Source organism: Bidens hawaiensis, unplaced genomic scaffold (assembly GCF_021521415.1).
Source record: "Bidens hawaiensis isolate Kalapana, Puna unplaced genomic scaffold, B.hawaiensis_p1.1 tig00027171_1, whole genome shotgun sequence".
NCBI lineage: Eukaryota > Viridiplantae > Streptophyta > Magnoliopsida > Asterales > Asteraceae > Bidens > Bidens hawaiensis.
In genome coordinates, this window is record NW_027494391.1 from 210,159 (window position 1) to 236,385 (window position 26,227).

At 38.8% G+C, this 26,227-nt stretch overlaps 1 protein-coding gene across 1 annotated transcript; it reads right to left on the reverse strand.

Annotated features, from left to right (window-relative positions):
- Window positions 1-4,585: 4,585 nt before the first annotated feature.
- LOC143574923 (uncharacterized) lies at window positions 4,586-5,828 on the reverse strand. Its single transcript, XM_077059422.1, has 2 exons — window positions 5,216-5,828; window positions 4,586-4,611 (listed from the first exon to the last, which is right to left on the reverse strand). The coding sequence occupies exons 1-2, from the start codon at window positions 5,826-5,828 to the stop codon at window positions 4,586-4,588; spliced, it is 639 nt and encodes a 212-aa protein (XP_076915537.1).
- Window positions 5,829-26,227: the final 20,399 nt, after the last annotated feature.

Genomic DNA, 26,227 nt, shown 5'->3' on the forward strand with positions numbered 1-26,227 from the left:
AGGTTTGTGATTGTGATATCAAGTGCCATCCTGGTAAGGCTAATGTGGTCGTTAAGCCATAAGAATGAAGAAGTCATTGCAATGGTAAAGTCTTATAAGTTAACCATTAACTCGGATCTTTTCGGAGAGACAATCAAGGAGCAATCAGAGGTGCTAATAGATGAAGGATTAATGAAGAAAGAAAGAATCTTCGGGAAACAAGACGAGCTAGTGGATAACACTCATGATGTGAATACCAGATTTAATCGTATGTGGATTCCACGTCATGGAGATCTTAGAGTCGAATCTAAGATGAAGCTCACAAGTCGAGATACTCCGGCAAGACATATTATGTTCACTCATGGGTACATCCGTATGATACAATTAATTTATTTAATAGAGTTACTTTGCATAACATCATTTACCGTAAGTTCAATCTAATTTATGTTTCATTAAATCATTAATTGTTTAAGCCTATTATTCTGAACTGACCATTCGGCTCATTCTGTTATTTCTTTTTTTGAGCAGGATTAAGAGAGAAGAATAAAACATTAAGAACTTATATAATATATATGTAACACCCCGGCTTTAAGCGGAATACGCCCAGGTGTAACGTACAGATCACTCATAGGTCGTAACACTATTAAAGCGGTAATAATTATATCATTTCATTTTATAACGTAACAAGTACACAATTATTAATATTAAAAATAAAAAGAAACACTTCATCAAAACAATAAATAAGTTATTTATTCAAATATCCTAAGGTATACTAATGATCTTCATCCTTAGCATGCCATCGATTCAACCAGTAGCACGTTGAAAATATTATATTTGTCAACAATTAAGTTGGTGAGTTTTCATAGGTTTTTGAGTATACATACATATGAAAGGCACGATTCAACATTCGTAATGTAATAAATATTCAAGCGTAAAGTAAATGAAACCAATTAATGCCGTCCTCCCGTTCCTTTAGCCGAGGCCATAGTAATAGGGGAAATGAGAACCACCTTACGAACAACCGAAGTCGTGACGTTAGACGGCGTAGGTACGTCCCGTCGGACCCTCCCACCAAGTGTATGTGTATGCGTTTGCGTAACTTCCACCATAAGAATAGTAAACAAGTTTCAAGCAAGTTCACATATATCCATAAACAATATGCAAGAATAATATTAACATGTACGATAATTGTGAATCGGTTTATAAATAAGCACATAACTAACGAGATAAAACTTGTGACATGCTACACCCCAAAAATATTAAAAGCGATAAAATGGGGTTATGAAGAACTCACTTGGAATAGGGAAATACGGGTAACGAGGAGATGATAACAATTAACGCAACTAGATGATTCCGCGAGTCGTCCCCGGTCATTTATCCTAGTTATTAAAGTGTAAACAACATAAATATCTAAAGCGAAAAAAACGAGCTAAACATGAATATAAAACAAAAATAGATTTATATAGATTTGGGAATCGTTAAAATGTTCACATAAATTTTATGTATAAGAAAATTTTATTAGTTTAAATATTCTTAAAAGTCACCATTATTATTATTATTATAAAAGAATTTATAATTGATTATATATATATATCCGAAAACGTTTAACGAGAGTTTCTTTTAAGAGTTTCAACGGTGTTCGTGTTGTTACACAAGTGTAAACATTATTAGGTTTTAATATAATTACATTTTTAATTAAATTGGAACACATGGTTAACAACAAAACAACAAAAAGGAAAAGAAAATAACAAAACCGGAACAGGGGGATTCGAAACCGCGTCCCTTGTCGGGTCTTTAGTTTTAGCAAAAAGTGCACTGGCCAACTTGGCCAGTGACTAATTCGTTTAGATCATAAAACATAAAATATATAACCATAAACTCGGATAATCCCTAAACCATAATAACCCTAATTTGATTAACTCGTTTAATTCGTTATAGTTGATAAAAATTGATTTAGCGCTTTTTATAAGCACACAAATCCAATCCAAAAGCATGTAAAAATTACCTTAATTGGTTACGGATTGTACGAGGATGAAGAGTTAGGGTTACGGCCAAAATACGGATTCAAACGGGACTCAGAACGGCTTCTTAGATGCAATTGTCTTAGGGTTTTGCTTCGCGATAGTGAGGTGGTGGTGTGGGTCATTTTAATTGAGTTTTGGACTCGTATTTATAGGCTAACGAGGTCGATTTCAGTCCGCGCTCATAATTAACGAAAATGATTCGTAATTGGTGTGATTAGCTGTCAGTTACGCGTTCTTTCCATTAAGATGATTGTCGTGCATGTTAAGGTTCAAACTAACTAATCAAATCCTGTGATTTATGGGCTAATTGAATCGAAAAAAATGGAAAGGGGGGGCGACGGGGTGAGGGGAAAGAAGAGGGAAAAAAATACTTTTTTTTTGTTATTTGCAACATGGTCCCTCGAAATTGGTTTGGTGATCTATTTTTGTTAAAATTTACATATTATAAACATTAAACGAGTAGGATACAGGCCACGCATAAGTACAATAAAGATAAAACCGAAAATCATAATTAATAATTCAACGCTTTTATTAAATATAAAGATCCTATTACAAAAAGGGTAATAAAACAAGTACAAAAACCAATTCGAATTTGACGAATGTCACAGCATTCCCAACTTTTAGAAAATTTCGTCCCGAAATTAGGAATTAACATCCGTAGCAAAAAGATGCGGATACTTAGACTTCATTTGGTCTCCACGTTCCCAAGTGACTTCCGCACCACGCTTAGATTCCCAACGAACCTTAACCAAAGAGATTCGGCTACGCTTGGTTTCCTTATCCATTCGATCCACTATTTCCACCGGTCTCTCAACAAAGTGCATTGTCTTATCGATACGTACCTCGTTGAGAGGGATATGCAGGTTCTCTTCGGCTAGACACTTTCGAGGGTTCGAAACATGGAACATAGGATGGATGACTTGAAGATCTTGCGGGAGCTCGAGGCGATAAGCAACATCTCTGATTCACTCAAGGATTTTGAACGGACCAACAAAACGGGGGGCTAGTTTACCCCTCATACCGAAACGGACTACTCCTTTCCAAGGTGAAGAGGGACAAGGTCGCCGACTTCGAATTCCAAGGGACGTCGTCGCTTATCAGCATACGATTTTTGATGACTTCTAGCAGTAAGCAAATTAGTACGAATTTGAGCTATTTTTTCAGTGGTATCTTGTACCATTTTGGGTCCAGTGAGCTAAGTCTCACCGATCTCGTTCCAAAAAATAGGAGAATGGCATTTACGGCCACGAGCTCTTCGAATGGAGCCATTTTGATGCTCGAATGATATCTATTATTGTATGAAAACTCAACCAACGGAAGATGAGTATCCCAATTACCACTAAAATCAAGCACACAAGTCCTTAGCATGTCCTCAAGGGTTTGAATGGTTTTTTCAGACTGACCATCCGTTTGAGGATGATAAGTGGTGCTAAGATCTATACGGGTTCCCAAAGCGATTTGAAGAAAATTCCAAAAATGAGACACGAAATGAACATCACGGTCAGATATACTACTCAAAGGTATACCATGGCGAAAAAAATCTCATTGACATAGATTTGAGCGAGCTGCTCGACCGAAAACTTTTCCCGAATGGGAATGAAATGGGCTGATTTGGTTAATCGATCGACGATTACCCAAATACTATCATGTTGCCTCTTGGTGGTTGGAAGTTTTGTGACGAAGTCCATCATAATGTTCTCCCACTTCCAGACTGGAATAAAAGGTCGCACGAGCAAACAAGCAGGTTTTTGATGCTCGGCTTTTACCTTAGCACATGTTAAACATATTCCGACATAGATAGCGATATATTTCTTCATGTCAGGCCACCAGAAAGTAGTTCTAAGGTCGAAATACATTTTATCCGCACCAAGGTGGATAGAATATCATGACTTGTGAGCTTCGTCCATTATAAATGTGCGAAGATTGTCACGATCTGGGACCCAAGGCGGTCAAGAAAATAGAGCAAATCATCACGCTTGGTTTCAAGTTGGAGTTCGGCACCCACGACATCTATTTGTACAAATTGCCTTCAGTGACAGAGATGTGTTGGGCCTCGATGATACGTAGCTGAAGATCGGTCTGGATAACACCGCTTAGAAGAAGAATGCTTTTGACATGGGTTTTGCAACTAAGGGCATCAGCTACCACGTTTGCTTTACCGGGATGGTAACGTATTTCACAATCATAGTCACTAAGAAGTTCGGCCCATCGTTGTTGCCTCATGTTTTAATCTTTTTGGTCAAAAATATGTTGGAGGCTCTTGTGGTGGGTGAATACCACGCATTTCGTTCCATACAAATAGTGTCTCCAAATTTTCAACGCCAATACAACAGCACCGAGCTCAAGGTCGTGTGTCGTATAATTCTTTTCATGAACCTTAAGTTGTCGTGATGCATAGGAGATGACCTTGCCTCGTTGCATGAGAACACAACCGAGACCTTGATTCGAGGCATCACAATAGACAACAAAATCCTCGTTTCCTTCGGGAAGGGCTAGAATAGGAGCGCCGTAAAGCATACGCTTCAAGGTTTGAAAAGCTTCATCATGCTTAGCCCCCCACTAGTATTGTTTACCCTTATGAGTTAAGGTGGTGAGGGGTAAAGAGATCCTGGAAAAGTTCAAAATGAAACGACGGTAATAACCAGCGAGACCAAGAAATGATCGAACTTCTGTAGGTGATGGACTTCGTTAACGTTATGACCAACATGAATACCTTTTTCGTTAACGTTATGACCAAGGAATTGGACTTCGTTTAACCAAAACTCACATTTGGAAAACATGGCAAAAAGTTGTTCTTTCTTCAACAACAAGAGGATATCATGCAAATGTTTTTCATGCTCAACTTTAGATTTCGAGTAAATAAGAATGTCTTCGATAAATACGATCACGAACTTGTCAAGATAAGGCTTGCATATGCTTCATGAGGTCCATAAACACCGCAGGTGCATTGGTCAAGCCGAAAGGCATAACCATAAATTCGTAATGACCGTAACGAGTTTGGAAAGTGATTTTGGGTATATAATCCTCATGAACACGCAATTGGTGATAACCCGAATGAAGATCGATTTTTGAAAAACAAGAAGGCAAAGGGTAACGGTTCTTAATCGTGAGTTTATTGAGTTCACGATAATTGATACACATTCGAAAGGAACCATCCTTCTTAACGAAGAGAACAGGTGCGCCCCAAGGCGACGAACTTGGGCGGATGAAACCTTTGCTAGAGAGTTCTTGGAGTTGACTCGATAGCTCTTGCATTTCCGAAGGTGCGAGACGATAAGGAGCTTTGGTGACGGGGTTCACACCAGGCACAAGATCAATACGAAACTCCACTTCACGAGTAGGTGGTAAACCAGAAACACCTTCAGGGAAAACCTCGGGAAAATCATGAACTACCGGAATGTCTTTTATTGTCTTCTTTTCTTGTTTCTTTTCCAGTACGTTGGCAAGAAAAGCCACATACTTTTTACGTAAGTATTTTTGGACTTGAGTACACGACATAAGCTTAAGCCCCTTGGAAGGATTTTCACCGAAAATACTCAAAATCCGATCGTCATCTAGTGGGATACGAATATACTTCTCAAAGCACATGACTTCGGCACGGTGTTGAGCTAGCCAATCCATGCATACTATGATATCAAAACTTCCGAGTTGCATAGGAATGAGGTTTATAGAAAAATAATAGTCGTTGAGATTTAGAGTACAACCACGAATAACCGAGTCAATCAAGATAGTTTTACCATTTGCGACTTCAACCGTAAAGGACCTTTCGAGTTTAGAACAAGACGACGAAATCATAGGCTCAAAATCAAAAGACACAAAACTCATATCGACACCGGTATCGAATAAAATGGATGCATACACGTTATTAACCAAGAACGTACCGTTCACCACATCATTGTTATGCTGAGCTTGATTTGCATTGATCACGATTGCCCTCCCGCGAGAATTGGGGACGGCTGGTGTAGCTTGAGAAGTCGAGGCTTGGTTGGCTAGAACCGGTTGAACAGCTTGGTTGGCTATAAGTTGCGGAACTGGTTGAAAGGCCTAAACTTGATAGGATTGAGCAAGGTACACAAGCGGAGCGGCCATTTGTACTTGATATGCGATTCGGGGACACGCGTTGCGGAAATGACTAGGATCTCCACAATTGAAACACGCTCGAGGGGTGGGGTAGGCTTGAGCAATGGGTTGAGCTTGAGTTAAAACACAGTTTTGGTTGAAAGTGTGGGGAGCGCGGGGTGGTTTGGTGAGGGTTGGTTGGGTACGCATGAATTCGAAACATGCGCCTAGCAAGTGTCCAAAACGGCCACAATGGGTGCATTTTCGGCAAGGGATGCCGAGTTGGTGGTGTCGTTGGCAGATTTGGCAAAACGGGTGTGGTCCGTTGTAGGGTTTCTTTGGGGGTGGAGATTGAAGGTTTTGGGTTTGGATTTGTTGGTATTGAGTTTGAGATGGGTTTTGTTGGGTTAAGGCATAGTTTTGCTTTCATTTCTTGGAATGGTTGTTGTTGTTGTTGCAGTTTGGTTTGGGTGTGGCTTCGGCCTTGACCTCTTTGGAAGGTTCAGCCTCAGTCTTCTCAACAGTCTTCTTGCTGCCTTTGAGGGTTCCTGCTTTAACGTGGCTGTCAGACAAGGATGTAGCAAGGACAACAGCCTCGCGAAGAGTTTTTGGGGCACTGATTTGGACTGAGTCTTTGATTTGCCTTGGCAAACCCCGAACATACTAGATAATCCCACGAGAAAGATGAGTAACAAGATGTGGCACCAAGATGCTAAGCTCGTTGAAGCGAGTCGTGTAAATAGCGTTATCACCACCCTCTTGCTTAAGATTCCAAAATTCCACCTCAAGATTCATGAGTTCATTGGGTGGACAGAACTCTTCGGTCATGATTCCCTTAAGTTCCTCCCATGGAAAGGCCATGGCTACATCAGCACCACGAGTGGATTTTTCTTGCACCCACCAAGTTAAGGCTCTTTTCTTGAAGACACTTGAAGCAAAGCGTGTCTTCTTTTCCTCGGGGCATACGATATGGAGGAAAGTATTCTCCATACTTTGGTACCATTCCAGTAGGGCAGTGGCACCTTCAGAGCCATCAAACTTAAGAGGATTCGTATCGGTGAAGGTCTTGTATCGACAAGAGTTGGAGTTTGAACCCGAAGTGGCTGAGCTCGAATTGGAAGCAATGGTTTGGTGTATTTGAGCCACCATTTCCGGAAGCACAGCAGCCAGTTGCTTAGTGATCTGGGCGTCAACTTGCGGCTGGAGTTTCTTGCGGGACGACGAAGGAAACGAGAAGACATGCTGAAAAAAGAGAGTATTACGCACGTGAGTTATCGAGTGACGATTTCGAGAAGTGGAATACTTAAACCATTTGAATAAAATAAGAGAAAAAAATTGATAATACTAAAATCACATGAAAATTATATTGAATTAAGAGCAGGAGTGCAACCATTCTCTATTCACAAAGGAAAATGGCCACGTTCGACAACTTAAAGTTATGGTTCATATGACGTTTTGTGTGGTATGATTTGGCATAATAAGTTCCAGCACCTTTCGAACCCTCCAGGTAAGCAACCGGGTCCCGCGTCTGATTGGGATTTATGCGCATTGCTTATCCTTAGTTTTAAAAACCTTGGTGTCAAGGGTTCGAAAAACAAGTGTGTCACCCTTCCAGTTACGACATACACGTCACGTAGAACCATCTTTAAGAGGATTGAAAATCGTTTTTTTTATAAAATAAATAAATAAATAGAAGTAAAATAAATTGTTTAGGCATAATCCTTGGAGTTTGTGTGTGAATATGTGTACAGGTGACGCTATAAAACATAATAAATCCAAGCGTATGAATGAACTTTTAATAAAAGTGCGGGTACATAGCACATAGGGTATATATGCAGTTCGGGGCCCTAAAATAAACTATAACTATACTAGGCCGATACGTCTAACAACCTATCTTATAGTTACGGCTCTAATACCAATCTGTAACACCCCGGTTTTAAGCGGAATACGCCCGGGTGTAACCTACAGATCACTCATAGCTCATAACACTATTAAAGCGGTAATAATTATATCCTTTCATTTCATTTAATAACGTAACAAGTACACAATTATTAATAATTAAAAATAAAAAGAAACACTTCATCAAAACAATAAATAAGTTCTTTATTCAAATATCCTAACGTATACTAATGATCTTCATCCTTAGCATGCCATCGATTCAACCTGTAGCATGTTGAAAATAATATATTTGTCAACAATTAAGTAGGTGAGTTTTCATAAGTTTTTGAGTATACATATATAGGAAAGGCACGATTCAACATTCGTAATGTAATAAATATTCAAGCGTAAAGTAAATGAAACCAATTAATGTCGTCCTCCCGTTCCTTTAGCCGAGGCCATAGTAATAGGGGAAATGAGAATCACCTTACGAACAACCGAAGTCGTAACGTTAGACGGCGTAGGTACGTCCCGTCGGACCCTCCCACTATGTGTATGTGTATACGTTTGCGTAACTTCTACCATAAGAATAGTAAACAAGTTGCAAGCGAGTTCACGTATATCCATAAACAATATGCAAGAATAATATTAACATGTACGCTAATTGTGTATCGGTTTATAAATAAGCACATAACTAACGAGATAAAACTTGTAACATGCTACACCCTAAAAATATTAAAAGCGATAAAACGGGGTTATGAAGAACTCACTTGGAATAGGGAAATACGGTAACGAGGAGATGATAACAATTAACACAACTAGATGATTCCGCGAGTCGTCCCGGTTATTAAAGTATAAACAACATAAATATCTAAAGCGAAAAAAATGAACTGAACATGAATATAAAATAAAAATAGGGTTATATAGATTTGGGAATCGATAAAGCATTCACATAAATTTTATGTATAAGAAAATTTTATTAGTTTAAATATTCTTAAAAGTCACCACCACTATTATTATTATTATTATTATTATTATTATTATTATTATTATTATTATTATAAAAAACGGATTTATAATTGATTATATATATATATATATATATATATATATATATCCGAAAACGTTTAACGAGAGTTTCTTTTAAGAGTTTCAGCGGTGTTCGGATTGTTAAACAAGTGTAAACATTATTAGGTTTTAATATAATTACATTTTTAATTAAATTGGAACACATGGTTAACAACAAAACAACAAAAAGGTAAAGAAAATAACAAAACCGGACCAGGGGGATACGAACCCGCGCCCCTGGTCGGGTCTTTAGTTTTAGCAAGAAGTGCACTAGCCAACTTGGCCAGTGACTAATTCATTTAGATCATAGAACAAAAAATATATAACCATAAACTCTGATAAATCCCTAACCATAAGAACCCTAATTTGATTAACTCGTTTAATTCGTTATAGTTGATAAAAATTAATTTAGGGCTTTTGATAAGCACGCAAATCCGATCCAAAAGCATGTAACAATTACCTTAATTGGTTACGGATTGTACGAGGATGACGAGTTAGGGTTACGGCCAAAATACAGATTCAAACGGGACTCAGAACGGCTTCTTAGATGCAATTGTCTTAGGGTTTTGCTTCGCGATAGTGAGGTGGTGGTGTGGGTCATTTTAATTGAGTTTTGGACTCGTATTTATAGGCTAACGAGGTCGATTTCAGTCCGCGCTCATAATTAACGAAAATGATTCGTAATTGGTGTGATTAGCTGTCAATTGCGCGTTCTTTCCATTAAGATGATTGTCATGCATGTTAAGGTTCAAACTAACTAATCAAATCCCGTGATTTATGGGCTAATTGAATCGAAAAAAAAATGGAAAGGGGGGGGGGGGTGTTGGCGACGGGGTGAGAGGAAAGAAGAGGGAAAAAATATTTTATTTTGTTATTTGCAACATGGTCCCTCGAAATTGGTTTGATGATCAATTATTTTAAAATTTTACATATTATAAACATTAAACGAGTAGGATACGGGCCACGCATAAATACAATAAAGATAATACCGAAAATCATAATTAATAATTCAACGCCTTTATTAAATATAAAGATCCGATTACAAAAAGGGTAATAAAACGAGTACAAAAGCCAATTCGAATTTGACGAATGTCACAATATAAATATAAATATAAATATATATATATATATATATATATATAGTTTTTATTGTGCCATTATATAAATTAACCTTAAGTTACTTTGTCTAATGTATTGTACGTTTGGCTAGTAAATAAATAAAACTATGTTTCTTGTTCAGAAACCATGTTTAGTGTGACACGTCAGCCCATACGGGCCGGGGAGTTACATAAACTAACTAATTCCATAAGTATAGACTTTAAGTGATCCCTAGTTCAACACTTTTAATAAGTGATCGTTAGTTCACCACTTGTTAAGAGATTCAAATTTTTAAATTATCTTAGGTTCACGTGTGCTTTTTAAGCAAGTTAACTACTATAGTTCATATCATGGCCCGATATATTTGTTCTACGTATTTTTTAAGAAGTTCACTAAGAGCATAGATCTATATCAGGTACATACATTATTATGTCTTCAATAGGACATGGACCAAAAATATAAGTTTTAAGCTATTTGGCGGATTCGTGCTCTAGACGACGTAATAATAAAGAGTCGGATCCGACGGATAAGCTCTTGCTTCCGTCGGATCCGACTGTTTATGTTTAATTTGTCTGTCAAACCCCAGATTTACAATTCATGGGCTTTTTATTTTGAGTTCAAGAGAGAAATTGGACATTGTGGTTGTATTCTTCTCGAAAAACTAAGCGATTTACACTTTGAATTTGTTTGATTTTGTGGGAAAATAAGAAATATGGAGATGAAGGTTGGTTATGGAGGTTTATGGTTTAAGAGATAGAAGAATTCCATCAGACCCATTAAAAAATATGTCGGTTCCTTTAACTAATTCCGTCGGATATATTAATACGTTGTCACGTGGCGCTTTTCTAAAGGTCCACGAATTCCAGCTAACAGTGTGGAAATTTTCGTTGGATTTGACGTAAAAACAATGACTAGTTTGAGTATTATTTTTTTTTTTCAAAACCATAGCTATAATTAGAAAGTTGTCATAATATTAGCCCTAATTATAACAGGATTATTAAAGTATTATGTGAACTTGAAGATAACAAAGAAACAAGAACACAAGAAAATAAACAAATTAGTAACTTTGTCGATGTACATCTTCTTATGTTACATGTGGTAAATATATATATACTATTGGAATTACTATTTAGGAGACATACACAAATAATTGGTGTTGAAAATTTTCATCCATCACATGGATATATTTTACCTACACATTTATAACACTCCCCCTTGCATGACACATTTTCAAACTTCGGGATCTTAAATTACCGCCTAATTAAAAACCTTGCTAAATAAAACCCAGTGAGAAAAACTTTAGCTAAGGGATAAAGAGTGAAATATATAGATCCCCCTCAAGTTGTATGTCATTACATTTTTCGTACGTGTCTCATGGAAATATCATGAACGTGTTTTCGGAATGTTGATGTGGGAATTGCTTTTGTGAAAAGATCAGCTGAGTTGTTGCTGGATTGGACATATCTCATCTCAATATGTGTCGTGACATAGATCTTAACCATATGAATTATCTTGAAGCTTCATGCAATGCAATAACTTCAGCATGATTTAAAGCTGTTGAAACGAGTGTTTGGTTCTGAGAATGCCATGAAATTGCAGTTCCTCCATTCTTGAATATGTATCCTGCTTGAGATTTTGCTTTATGGGGATCAGATAAATAACTTGCATCAGCATAACCAACTAACCCTTCTTTTAAGTCTTTAGGATAAAATAAACCTAAATCAATAGTTCCTTTTAGATACCGAAAAATATGTTTAATGCCATTCCAATGTCTCTTGGTAGGGGATGAACTGAATCTTGCCAATAAATTAACTGCAAAAGAAATGTCAGGTCTTGTACAGTTAGTAAGGTACATAAGTGCTCCAATTGCACTAAGGTATGGTACTTCTGAATCAAGAATCTCTTCATTATCTTCGCAAGGACGAAATTGATCATTGTAAACATTGAGTGATCTAACAACCATCAGGGTGCTTAAAGCATTTGCTTTGTCCGTATTGAAACGCTTTAAGAGTTTCTCAGTATAAGTTGACTGATGCACAAGTATCCCGTTATGCATATGCTTAATCTGCAAACCAAGACAACATTTGGTTTTTCCAAGGTCTTTCATTTCTAATTCTTTATTTAAAAGAGCAATTGCTTCATTAATTTATTTTTGTGTCTCAATTATTTAGATCATCAACATACACAGTTATGATCACATATCCTGATATTGTCTTATTAATGAAGACGCATGGACAAATAAGATTATTTGTGTATCATTTGCTTATCAAATAATCACTCAGACGGTTGTACCACATCCTTCCATATTGTTTCAAAGCATATAAAGATCTTTGTAATTTGATCGAACACACTTCTTTGGGTTTTGAACCTAATGATTTAGGCATTTTATAACCTTATGGAAATTTCATATAGATGCCACTATCAAGTGATCCATACAAGTAAGCTGTAACAACATCCACAAGACGCATTTCTAAATTTTTAGAAACTATTAAGCTGATTAAATATCTAAATGTAATAGCATCCATAATAGGAGAATACATTTCTTCATAGTCAATTCGTGGCCTTCGAGAAAAACCTTGAGATACAAGTCTTGCTTTATATCTTGTAACTTCATTTTTCTCATTTCGTTTTCTCACAAAACCCCATTTATATTCTACAGGATTTATTGACTTTGGTGTAATGATAATAAGTCAAAAAACCTTTCGATTGTTTAGCAAATTTAATTCAGCTTGCATGGCATCTTTCCATTTGTTCCAATCTTTTCGATTTTGACAATCATCTACAGATTTTGGATCAGGATCATCATTTTCTTCCATGATATCACTTTCCATGAAATAAGAAAATATATCATCAATATTTTCCATTTCATCTTGATCCCACATTATATGTGTTTGACCATAGTTGATTGACAACTCTTTATTGGAATCATTTATTTCTTCCTAAGGGAAGGTTATATCATTCACTCCTTCCTGGGGGAATGTTTTTCCATTCATTCCATCATTAGGGTCAGTATCCTTTTCGGATCCCTTTCTTTTTCGAGGAATTTTATCCTTTGAACCGATTGGCCTCCCACGTTGTAAACATTTTTGGGATTCATGAGGTGCATTATTATGGTTTTGCTTACTTGGAATCTCAACTCGAGCCGGAGCATTAGCAGCGGGTATATGAGATTTAGTGACCCTGTTTATATCAGTAAATGCATCAGGTAACTAATTTGCAATTTCTTGTAAATGTATTATTTTTTGAACCTCTGTCTCACTTTGTTTAGACCTTGGGTCTAGGTGTAACAATGAAGGCACACACCATGATATATCTCTTTCTTGCGTTTTCATTTCTCCCCCAAATGTCGAGAATATTATCTTGTTAAAATAAAATCAGCAAAACGTGTTGTAAATACATCACCTGTTAAAGGTTCAAGGTATCTTATGATGGAAGACGTTTCATATCCAACATATATTCCAACCTTCTATGAGGACCCATTTTTGTGCGTTGTGATGGTGCAATAGGAACATACACAGCACACCCAAAAATTCTAAGGTGTGAGATGTTTGGCTCATTTCTGGAAACAAGTTGTGTCGGAGAGTATTTATGATTTGCACTTGGTCTCGCACGAATTAATGATCCATCATGCATAATTGCATGACCCCAAATAGACACAGGGAGTTTTATCCTCATTATTAATGGTCTAGCTATTAGTTGTAGGCGTTTGATCAACGACTCGGCTAAACCGTTTTGTGTGTGTACGTGAGCAACAAGGTGTTCAACAAAAATCGCCACAGACATGCAATAATCATCAAAAGCATGTGATGTAAATTCTCCCGCATTATCAAGTCTTACTTTTTTAATGGTATAATCGGGAAATTGTGCAGGTAATTTGATAATTTGAGCAAGAAATTTCGCAAAAGCGACACTACGAGACGATAATAAAGAGACATAAGACCATCTGCTGGATGCGTCTATTAAGACCGTAAAGTATCTAAATGGTCCACATAGTGGATGAATTGGTCCACATATGTCACCTTGAATTCTTTCAAGAAACATTGGTGATTCTTTATCAACTTTTAATGGCGAAGTCCTTGTAATTAATTTGCCAAGAGAACAAGATGTACATTGAGACATTTTATCTATTTTCTGGATCTTTTGATCTTTCAATGGATGCCCATGTGTATTTTCAATTATTATTTTGATCATTGTGGATCCTGGATAGCCTAATCTGTCATGCCATAAGTTTATGATACCATAATCAAAACAATTTTCTTTGACTATCATATGTGCTTGAGGATCATTTATATATGTATAATGTAAACCAGAATGGAGCATTGGCAGTTTTTTCTAATATTTGATCTTTGCTTATGATATGCAAATATTTTTCATTACTAACAGTCCTTTACTGGGTATCATATCCATTATGATATATGTTTTTGAAACTCAACAATTTTCTTGTTGATTTTAGGGAAAATAAAGTATTTTCTATTTTGAGCTTTGTACCATTTGGTAATGCTAAATTAGCTTTCCCACTTCTTCTATCAAGTTTGTAGGACCTGATATTATATTGATCATCCCTTTTGTTAGTTTCATTTAATAGAAATATTTTTTAGATCTAAGTATAGTATGTGTGGCTCCACTATCCGCTATACATATATCTTCTTTATTTGTTTGATCTTTTGCTCCAGTGATTTTTATTTTAAATTTTGAAAATATTAAGAAAAATAATAACTGTATAACAAAGACATTATGATATTTTAATAATAACTTTATGTAATTGAGAGACCAACAATACATGAAGGAAAACACAGAATTAAAAATCATAAGAAACACACTTATTATTGCTATAGATATTGTCGTCAAGCACATTTGTTTCAGAGTTCCACATCAAAGTCTGCAATGTTCAGCTCAACATTGAGATCATCAAAGTTATACACATGGTTCACTTCTTTCTCTTTTCCTTTGAGAGAGGTTTGGTATAGTTCACATAGATGTGGAGCTGTGCGACAAGCCTTTGACCAGTTGTTTGTACTTCCACATCTAAAACAGGAAGTGCCATTGTTATCGAAGCTACCTGCTTCATTCCATTTATTGTGTTGTTGGTATTGTTATTTTGTGGAGTGTGGTAATTGGAGGTTCTTTGATTTCGACCACGTACACGACCATGAAAATTACCTCGGTAATTATTATTACCTTTGAATGGACGGTTTCGACCATTATAATAACTTTTATCAAAATGGCCACGAACTTTTTTTCTTTAGTATCATTATTAGTAGCAATATTTGCTTCTAGGATTGCTAGTGATCCGGTGGAACGAGATTGATGATTTTATATTAAAAGCCCGTTATTCTTTTCTGCTACGAGGAGAAATGAATTTAGAACAGAATATCTTTTAAATTGTAGTAACCTATATTGGTGTTGCAAATTCATATTTGATGCATGAAATGTGGAGAAATTTTTCCCCAACATATCTTCCTTAGTAAGAATTTGCCCACAAAATCGGAGCGTTGAGCATATTATGAACAAAGCAGAGGTGTACTCATTTACTTTTTTAAATCTTGGAATCTGAGATTGTTTCATTCATCTCTAGCATTGGGAAGTAGAACTTCCCTTTGATGATCAAATCTGCTTTTTAAATCTTCCCACAAAATGTATGGATCCTCACAATTTGAATACTCAAATTGTAACATCTCGTCTAAGTGTTTGTGGAGGAATACATCAGTTTTTAACTTGTCTTATTCTTCGCAATTATTTCTCTCTGTTATCGTATTCAAAACACCCATTGATTTGAGATGACGTTTAACATGTGCCATCCACGACATTTAATTATCTCCGGTGATATTAAGAGCCGAAAATTTAAGTTTTGCGATGTTTGACATTTTATTACTAAACATGTAATATACGAAAACTTGAAATAATAAAATATTAAAGTAATAAGGTCGAATAATTCGTTCAGTCATTTGAATCATTAATGTCTCAATAAACACAATAGGAAGTTAATTGTAGATAACCAAACGTGTGTAAATAATAATAATAATAATAATTAGAAAAAAAATAAAAAAAAAGTTCATGGGTCTTTAAAACTGTTTATAACTAAAGGACTTAAATTATAAATGTTTGATTTTATCATAAAAGAAGGAGTAGATGGGGCCACATGGCAAAACATAAAATTTGAATTTACTTATCCTTGTTCACGATTCCTCGTTCCGAAATTCCGGCAAGAATAGCGTAATCCACATGATCAGATTATTAACTATATATGCGAGACTTTGGGTGTTACCAACTGTTTTAAATACGTAACGAGACCCATTCATCTAGAACCATAAACCTTTGTTTATCTCTACCGTATTCACCACCGTCGTCATCCCTTCTCCACTACTAACAGCCACCGCCGTCTTCTTTCGTCGCTGTAGACAAGCATCGCCTCCGCCGCGGTTGGTTGTATGGAAGCCGCCACCATCACCTTCTGTTGTACGTAACGAAGAGAGTCATCGCTGCGAAACTAACATTCCGTTATAACCGGATTTATAACCATCACACGTTCGTGTACTTCCGCCGCTCTCGCTCTTTGATGCGTTCGGTTTGTGTTCGGATATATTGATATTGAGGTAATAACCATGTTATGAGTTTTAATATGTTATCTTTAGATTTGGCCACTGACTTTTGATTCGTTTCCGGCGACTAACCAAACATACCACGCGAAAACCGATCATCGTAACATGTATAAGAATGTTTTAATAATTAATATGTAAAGTTGACAAGTAGCTTAAAGAGAAAATTATGATGACTACAATATGATAGTTTATATGATTGAATTACAAAGAAGAAATTATATTGTAAGTTTGTAACTCTGTATAGAATTTTAAATGAATACTCAGTTTGATTTCATACTTACATGTATACAATTTAATAATAAATATGTCATGTAACATTTATTTAATAAACTGTCTAGTTACTTGTTTACTAATGTATCAAACCCATTTAAATGTTCTCTAGTTTTCCTTTAAACCAATTTGTCTAACTATCAACAAAAATAATCAGTATTGTTAAGTTATTGCAAGTTATTAAGTAATTGTGAATTCAAAACAATATTAAAAAGGAGTACGTTTAAGTGTAAAGTATCCGTCGCCACATCAATTAACGAACGAATTGGATCACCGTATATCTAAATCAAGATGACTAAAGTGTAGGTGTTAATACGACTTAAGGACGTCGCGACTTTGTTACTTTGTTTTCCTAAATTAAGGTACGGTTTCTGGTTTCCTTCACTCATAGTATTAATTATATTCCGTTACTTCGTAGTACGGATTCTGGTTTCTGTCACTCATAGTATAAATTATATTCTGTTACTTCGTAGTACGGTTTCCGTTTTCATTTACTTATAGTATTGACTCTATTCCGTTACTTTGTAGTACAGATTTTCGTTACGCGTCGGTTATATTTTGAGTTCAGTTATATTATATAATATATTTTTGTAGCATGCAATAGATTATTTACTTTGTACTCCTTATTGCAAGTTCCGGTTTGAATATGTTTAGTTATATGATTTTAGTTTTTGTACTCTGTTACCCGAGCAATTTCTGACTTGTCGTTGGGGCGTCAACGGCATGGCACTTGTCGTGACGGTGCGTAATTAAAGTTCACGGCGTCTCTAACTAGTACTTCTGAAGTATTAGGGCCACTTAGGGGCGTATGGATCGATCCTAGTTCTGATTTCTGAATTCTGATTTCTGACTTCTGGGGGATGGAACAATGTGTGTACGCCACACGTACCATTTCATTGGTGCATAGATTAGCTAACTGTGTACCCCTCTGTTTCTGGCTCTGGGTGATTCTGTGTACACGACTTATTTTATGGATATATTATTGTCGTGTAGTTTGATATATGTTTCTGCATCTGTTTCTGTATATGTTTATTATTATTGTTCTGTATTCGATTCTATTATTTAGTATATTGGGTTATATCGGCATCTGTATTAGTATTATATTTAGTAATTGTATTAGTTTCAGTTAGTTCGGTTATGGTTTAATACCAGTTCTATTTCTTTCGCTTTGTCGTAAGTTCGTCTTTACATAAACTATTGTTCTATCCGTTACTGGGCAATTTTGGCTCAGTTGTGTTTTCTTTGTCTGTGTTTTCTTATTTGTTCACAGGTAATCCGGGGAATCAGGGAAATCAGTGATGAGAGTAAAATGAAGTTCGGGTAATAAAGACTTTTATTTATTTCGTTTATATCAGGATGTAATAAAATGTGACTTATGAATTTCTTTTGGTTCTTTTTATCCCGTTGACTGTTCTTGGATTCTATTTCTTTCTTTTAAATGGATTATGTTTGGTTTATGATATCTGTAATGGTGACACGTCAGCCTGTTCTGGGTTGGGGTGTTACAAAACACAAATAAGATATATTATTATGATTACATACTTATTAAAATTGAAAGAAAATACAAAGGTAGAGCTATAAATAGATAAAGAAAAGAAGAAAAGATTAAACTTCTTAGGTGGGAGATTAAAAATTAAGAACAATAAAATTATCAGCATTATGGTAGTTTACATCAAAACTTGGTAATCATCTTTCAAAATATTATCTTGGGTATTCCCGAGAAGAAGATTTTTGTATTTGTGAAAGAATTGAGTTTGATAATTGGTTATTTATAGTTGAAAATTTATAACCGTTCATCAACGGTTATATATATATATATATATATATATATATATATATATATATATATATATATATATATATATATATATATATATATATAAGGGTTAAAATAAAAAGACATAATTTTGTAGGAAGAGGAGAAATGACATAAAATTTAGAGTTAGGAAACTATATAGCCTAAATCCTAGATCTTAGTAAACTATTTGGTTGTTTAAAAACTGTCAATCTCAACCACTAGATCCAATGACTTAGATTTATTCTTACTCTTCCTAGAAAACTATTTCTTTTTATTATATATATATATATATATATATAAGTTATATATATATACCTCTACCCCATAGGGATAGAGAGACTGCTTCCGGTGAGACCCCCGACTCGATAGCAGTTTTGCATCAAGCGTTGGACATAAGGCACATAGCACTCAATCATCGGGACACCGGCTGATTGGTGCATGTACCATTGTCTTTCGACTATCAACGCCACCACATGATGTCTGATTAACCTTCCGCCACTTCTAACGTTATTTTCACGAGATTAGTAAAATAACGTCAAAATTAGTGCAATTTTACTTTTGCTCACCCGATGGTTCACACATATATACATTATATGCGCGCACGCAAGGCAAGGCGTAAAGTTATATATATATATATATATATATATATATATATATATATATATGATTGATTTCTTTTGAGAACCACTTTGAGTTTTAAGAACTCGAAAGAACTCAACGTAACAATTTTTTTTTTCGAATTTTTTTTTTACACATGTGTAATGCGTAAGTGTAAGTGATGTACAAAAAATTACGGTATTTTTTTACACACCGAATCGAGTTTTTACACATGTGTAACTAACGTTTAAACTTGTGTAATCATCAAAAATACTTATTTATTCTCCTGCTTCATTTTTTTAATCAAATTTAATCTTAGCCACATATTTCATATCATTTAATTAAATGTGTGGTTCAAAATTGAGTTCTTAAAACTCACTATGGTTCTCAATATATATATATATATAGAAAATGGTTCAAATAAGAATAAAGAGATTCCTAGGAATGGTAAGAACCAACAAATTTTTGACATTTAGCATTACAAATCATGGTAAAAGAACAATTCTAGGTAACTATGTCGGTTTTAATGATGAAAGAGTAATTCTAGGAAACTATGTCAGTTATTGATAATTTTAAATATCAACCATTGATTAACATATCTAATGGCTATAATTTATTCCTATTCTTCTTAGGAAACTACTTATTTTTAGGATAACCCTCCCATATTTTAGGATACATATACATATATATAGTTATTTTGTTAGTAATAGAATAAATGAGATATAAATGATAAGCTTGTTTATGATTGATACCTTCTTGCTTGGTTGATCTTCTTGATTAAGACACAAGCGAGTTGTGCTGATAATGTGTTACGATATTAGCCATAATTATAACAAGATTATTAAAGTAATATATGAACTTGAAGATAACAAAGAAACAAGAGAAGGGTGTGGTTACGTCCACTTGCCCTCTGACCGGTGGGCTGTATGGCATGTGCAGATCCAGATCTTCTCTGGCTCCAGGCGCCATGTTCACAGGCGCGCGGAGCTGTGAGCCTCCTGCATGAGTATCCCGCGTCTTCCTCATGCTATGCACTTCTTCATCACTGAACTCAGTGTGTGCAGTGTGAACAGAATGTCCTTCTTCCGGCGCGCGCGGCCTCTTTGTAGTCTGCTTATCAAACGCTTGCCTTTGTGTTTGGTCGGCTAGCTTCTTCTGCTTGACCATTTCACTGTACTTTTCCATCAGACGCCGCTGCTCGTTTATGAGCCATTCATTCGGATCATTTGTTTCTTCTTCTGGACCCATTGGTCCTTTCAGTTTCGCGCCGGCCATATTTTGTAACGTGAGATCGTCTGGAGGAGTTTCAGTCTGGCCGTGAGGGGTTGTGACGAAGGGACGATTGCTGGTGGTACGCGTAGAATCACGCGGAACCCTCAGAACCTGCTGTCCGTCGTTAACACCCTCACGTTCAATATCCTCCAGAGCTTGATCAACGTTACGAACGCCAGAAACCATGGTGATTGATTTTTTTTTTTTATAGATCTGATGAGATCTGATTGCCGTTTGTTGTAACAGTGGATGGCGCCAATGAAGAAACGTGGATCTACTCACTGGTAGCAGATCTACTTTCCTCGGGTGTGATTATACTATTTCACCGATGGTTCTTCTGGATCTGTGTTCTCCACCTACAAAATGAACAGCGTCGTTACTTACCCCTCAGAAAGGGACAGAGGGGTCCTCTTTGGGGTAACCCTCCGGCGTGAGAATCAGTATATTGTGGAGAAGATGATAATGTGTGTAAGGGAATCTCAAGAGTATTGCTGAATAGCTGAATACCCTCTGATTGTGAGACTGTCTGTTTTGTGTGTAACTGACTGTGAGTGAATGTAATTCAATATGATTGAATGTGATATCACTGCCTGTAACTGTCAATGATTGAGTATGAATGTCCTCATCAAAGTGGAGTTGATGCTGTATTTATAGTGCTAGGGTTTCCACTGATTAGGCTCAACCTCGTTGGCCTCCTCCAATCGCACTGCGCCACGTGTCCTCTGGGACACCTGGCGCTTTCTCGTTGGTTGTAATCACGTGGTAGCACATGTGTCATGCTGAGTTGTCGACCTTTCATTTGGCAGCTCTCAACATCAGCATATTCTTATTCCTTAAAAAGATGCCTTCTGGAAGGTTGTCTGACGTGCACAATCAAGGTTGCCCTAATCCTGATTTGGATAAGAACGAGGTCGATTATGTGCATATGTGATATGCGCCCATCCTGAGGATGCGCGAGGTCTTCTCTTTATTCTCACGCGCAGATATTCCATGCGCAGATGTGATATGCACGAGCATGTGATATGCGCCGCGCGCTGATGCGCTGCGCGCATATGTGATGCGCGAGCATATGTGTGCCTGGGCAGATGTGATATGCATGAGCACGTGAAATGCGCCGCGCGCTGATGCGCCGCGCGCATATGTGATGCGCGAGCATATGTGTGCCTGGGCATATGATGCCTGAGCATGTTTTATATGCGCCATGCGCATAGGTTTTGGCTTTGTGCCTTCATAATGTGTTTATCTTGTGGGTTGACCCGCCTTGCTCGGTGTTGAGGCGGGTACATACCTCTTCAAGCCCCCCCAGTCTAATGTGTGTCTTATCTCGCGCGAGCGCGGTAAGATAGATATTAGACTTACTGATTTGGTCTTTTAAAAGGGGTTTTGTCGTTTTCTTGGTTGTTTCCATCATTGCGCGAAGTTCTATCCATTTGGTTGAAACGAATAGTCCATGTACGTGACGGTTGCTGACGTGGGTCAGTGATGGAGACGTGTCAGACATTTCGTGTGCTCGAGGTGCTACAGTTGCCTTTCGTGTCCCCTCACAAGCTGTCAGGGACATGTGTCGCGCTCGTGTTGGCCAAGACCTGCGAGTGGGGGCGTGTGAAGTCTGGCACCCGCCGTATTTTTCTTTTCGTGTCCTCTCACACAGTTGTCAGGGACACGTGTCGCGCTCGCGTTGGCTATTACCTGCGAGTGGGGGCGCGTGAAGTCCGTTCAGCGCCCAAATTTCTCTCTCCTCGGCCTATAAAAGCCAGCCCTTGGAGTTCTTTATCCTTCATCTTCTTGTTTTCTCTTCTGATTTTTTCTTTCTTTGTCTTCTGAAATATCTGTTGTTCAGAAGTTTCCGTTGTTAGATTTGACAGTTGTATGTCTGATAGCTCGGACTCGTCGAACCTGTCGATCACTTCAATCGTCTCCCGAAAACGCCGCGTTAAATCCGTAGTGATGTCGACGTTGAAGAAGAAAGGCAAGGGGAAGAAGGTTGCTGAGGGCTCATCGGAGGAGGTAATGAGGACCAAGGTGGTGAGGAGGTGGAATGAAATCCCCTGCAAATTGAGGCAGGCTGACCTTGACAGCCTTATCGCCTCTCAGGGCTTTCCCACCCTGTTTGGCTGCATGTTGCCTGAGGCCGGGCAATCGGCGGCGGACCCGCCTGCCGGTTATATATCCTTATATAGCCATTTTTTCACCCACTGCAACCTTCGTCTCCCGATTACAAGGTTTGTGGGTGCACTGCTGCAGTTCTATGGGATTCATATATCCCAAGTCCATCCTTTTGGACTCGTGCGCATGACTCACTTTGAGTTCATGTGCAAATCCCAGCGCGAGGAGCCTACCCCTCGGCGCTTTCAGTATTTTTATAAGGCCAAGATCCAAGACAATTGGTTCTCTTTTATTCCTCGCAGTCAGAAGGTGAAGTGCTCCACTGTTTCATTCAAGAGCCTTCATGACTGGTCTGAGAGGTTCTTCTACATTAGGGCCGGTGTAATCCCCATCCGCATGACGATGCGCGCAATCGATTCTGCGCCCGCGGATGCGGATGTTATTAAGAACCCAACTGGCGCCTGGGTTAAGAAGCTGACCGATGAACCCTCCCCCGCGAAGAAAATTTGCGAGGAGGCGCTGGTGGGGGTCGGCATGAGTAAGCTATGGGCCGACAGCGCGCTTGAGCCCGTTATCCAAGTCGACGGGTTGTGTAAGTTTATTTCATTGCTTTATTTCTTTTTCTGCGCGAACATAATTCTTTTTCTGATATCAGTTGACTTGTTTTTGCGCAGTCACCAAGGATTATATCCACGCCGCTTATGATGATCAAGTGGAGGGTGGCTCCGTCGCGCTTGGCGCTGGGGAGGTTGGTTTCCCAGATCGCTTCGATGACATGTTCATCCCAGTGGATCTGGAATTTGACTTTGATGGCGACGCGCCTGGTAAGCCTTCACACTTATGTTTATTCCTTGAGAATACCAAATTTTGCTAACACTTGTGTTACATGTATTGTAGATGCGCTGGAGAACTACGAGCTGGAGCTCGCGGAGGAGGAGGAAGAGGAGGCGCCCCTACTAAAGCGCAAAGCTAAGGGGAAATCAGGCGCAGGGGGCAGTAAGAGACAAAAGAAAGATGACACCCCTGTCGCTCATCCCCATGCTCAAACGAAGGGACCTAAGGAAACCCAGGTGTTTACCACCATGGGTTCTTTAGCTTCCCTGCCTGTGAAAGTGGGCAGACCTCCTGTCCACTTGAGGTATGGTGGCGTCACCTCCTCCATTCGCGCGGCTGAAGAGAGAAGCAGTGCCGCGCCTGCGACAGGTATGCTTTGCTTATCTTCATCTGATTGAATTATTATTAAACCTTTGCTCCTTTGAATGTTTGCAGGACCGGCGACGGTTGCAGATCAGCCGCAGGCGCCACAAGGTGCTGAGGCTGCGCCGGGGTCTGCTTCGAAGTCCCCCGTTCTACCCTCTGAGAAGGGTAGAATGAACTTTATGGCGATGTTCGCCGCGCGAACTGAATTGCGCCAAGGTATGTTTTGCACATTTGTCTTCTGAATTTTTTCATTTGGATTTAGTGATAAACCAATTTTCCTTGTTGATTTGCTCATAGGAGTTGTAGCTGGCGTACAAGTTGCCGGTGACACTCCTAGCGCCGTTGGCGGCGCCGCTGGTTCTGGTCCTGCTCCTGCTAGTGCTGATTCTCCCCTTATTGGGATTACAAAGGAGCAGGAAACCGTATTGCGCGCCGAATTGGCGGCGTCGAGACCTCCCTCGCCTCCTCCTACACGCAGCCCTCCCCGCGATACTGGTTTGGAGCCCTCCAGGTCGCAGGAGAATAGGCCTATTGAAGAAGATGAGGAGGCTGAGGGGGCCCAAGATGAGGACTCCCTGGGAGCCCGCGCCAGCCCTGCGATGCCACAAGACTTCGCAGCGCAGACTTCTGGTGGGGTTGGCGCTGACTTTTCTGCTTCATCGCCGCAGGTATGTTTTAATTTGTTGCTCCGCTGCGCGTACCTCCATATAAGTATGTTTTATGACTTAGAACATTTCTTGTGTTTTGCAGGAAGGTGACCACGTTTATCGCCCGAGATGGAATATTAATGAAGACAGTTCCTTCCAATCCATGGGCGTATGCGAGGACTTCTGGGCTCATGCCGTGCCTCCTACTGAAAGGAGGTATCAGGAGGAGCGCACCCGCGCTGACTTGCTCAACGATCACATTTTCGCTGGGTCAGCTTTCATTGCTGCCTCCCAAGAGCTTCATCGCGATTATATTAAAGTACGCGATGCTCTTGTGGCAGCCCAGCAAGAGGCTAAGGTGGCTGCCTAGAACCTTTCTGATGCTCGCGCACGAGCTGAGAAACTCCAGGCGGAGCTCAGCGAAAATAGAGCAAGTGCCAACACCGCCTTTATTAAGCGCGGGCATGAGCTCCAGGCTGCGCGGGAGAAGCAGCAGGTGGCGGAGGCCGAAGTTGCCAAGTACGCGCGGAGAGTGCGTGTCTTGGAACAGTAGGCTGAGGCGCGTGACCAAGCTATCGTCCAGAGTATCACTGAGAAATCATCACTGGAGAGTGAGGTCGCGCGCCTGAAGAAGGAGTTGGCGGCCGCGCAGGCCGATAGAGATGAGGCCTTGGCGACGGCAGCGTCCAGCCAGGAAGCACTTGATGCTGCGCAGGCGGAGAAAGAAGAAATTTTGGCGGCAGCAGCGTCTGATAAAGAGGAGCTAAAAAAGACCAAGGAAACTGTTGAGTTATTAAACTCACAGGTTCCTGCCCTCGAGACGTCTGTTGCTGGCCTCGCGCAGGATCGCCAATGGCTGGTGTCACAGGGCATGACTCGTTGCGCTTTGGCGATGAAATATTCCGCCGAGTTTCAGGCCCTTGTGATGGACTGCAATGCTGCCGCGCGCTTGGTGGGTCGAGCTGAAGGGTTTACGGATGGGTATGAATATGGCATGTTGAAGAAGAACCCATCCGAGTACCCTTACAAGAGCGACGCGGCCTGCGCGGACATGGCCGCGGTGGGGGAGAAGTATATGAATACTCCCATCCCCATCCTTATGCAGGTACCTTGACCTTAATGAGTTTTACTTGATTAATTTTTCAAGTGTTTTGTACTCAATACTTTTCTATTGATTTGCAGATTGCTGCGCTTGCTGACCAGCCCGACCTCGGCGCGCTAAAGAAGTTGCTCGATGAATGCGAGAGGGCTGGTGGCGACGATGGTGGCTCGGGGGATGTTGCCCCTGCCAGCGGCTCTGGCGCGGCGAAAGAATCTGCTCCTGACACCGTCGTGATAGAAGACTCCAATGAAGAGGAAGAACTTGACTATGGTCAGTTTGGAGATGAAGAGGAGCAGGCTGCGCCAGATGCCGAGGGCGATGATGAGGATGATGAAGAGGCTAATGTCAACGTGGAGACTTGAGAAGCCCTTCATGTTTTTATTTTTATTTGTAATTTGTAACTCATCATACTTGTAAATTTCAACGCTATGGAATGAAATTTGTTTTCCCTTTTTCACATCTTGCGCATTTCCATTCATGTCTTCATGTTTGCTTGTATAGATATTAGATATGCTTGCACGTTAAAATAA

Coding starts and splice junctions, on each gene's coding strand:
- LOC143574923 (XM_077059422.1), bottom strand. CDS start 5,828: ATGAGTTTTGTGTCTTTTGATTTTGAGCCTATGATTTCGTCGTCTTGT. Junction 4,612..5,215: donor CCAAGAACTCTCTAGCAAAG/GTTTCATCCGCC, acceptor GAACTTTTCCAG/GATCTCTTTACCCCTCACCA.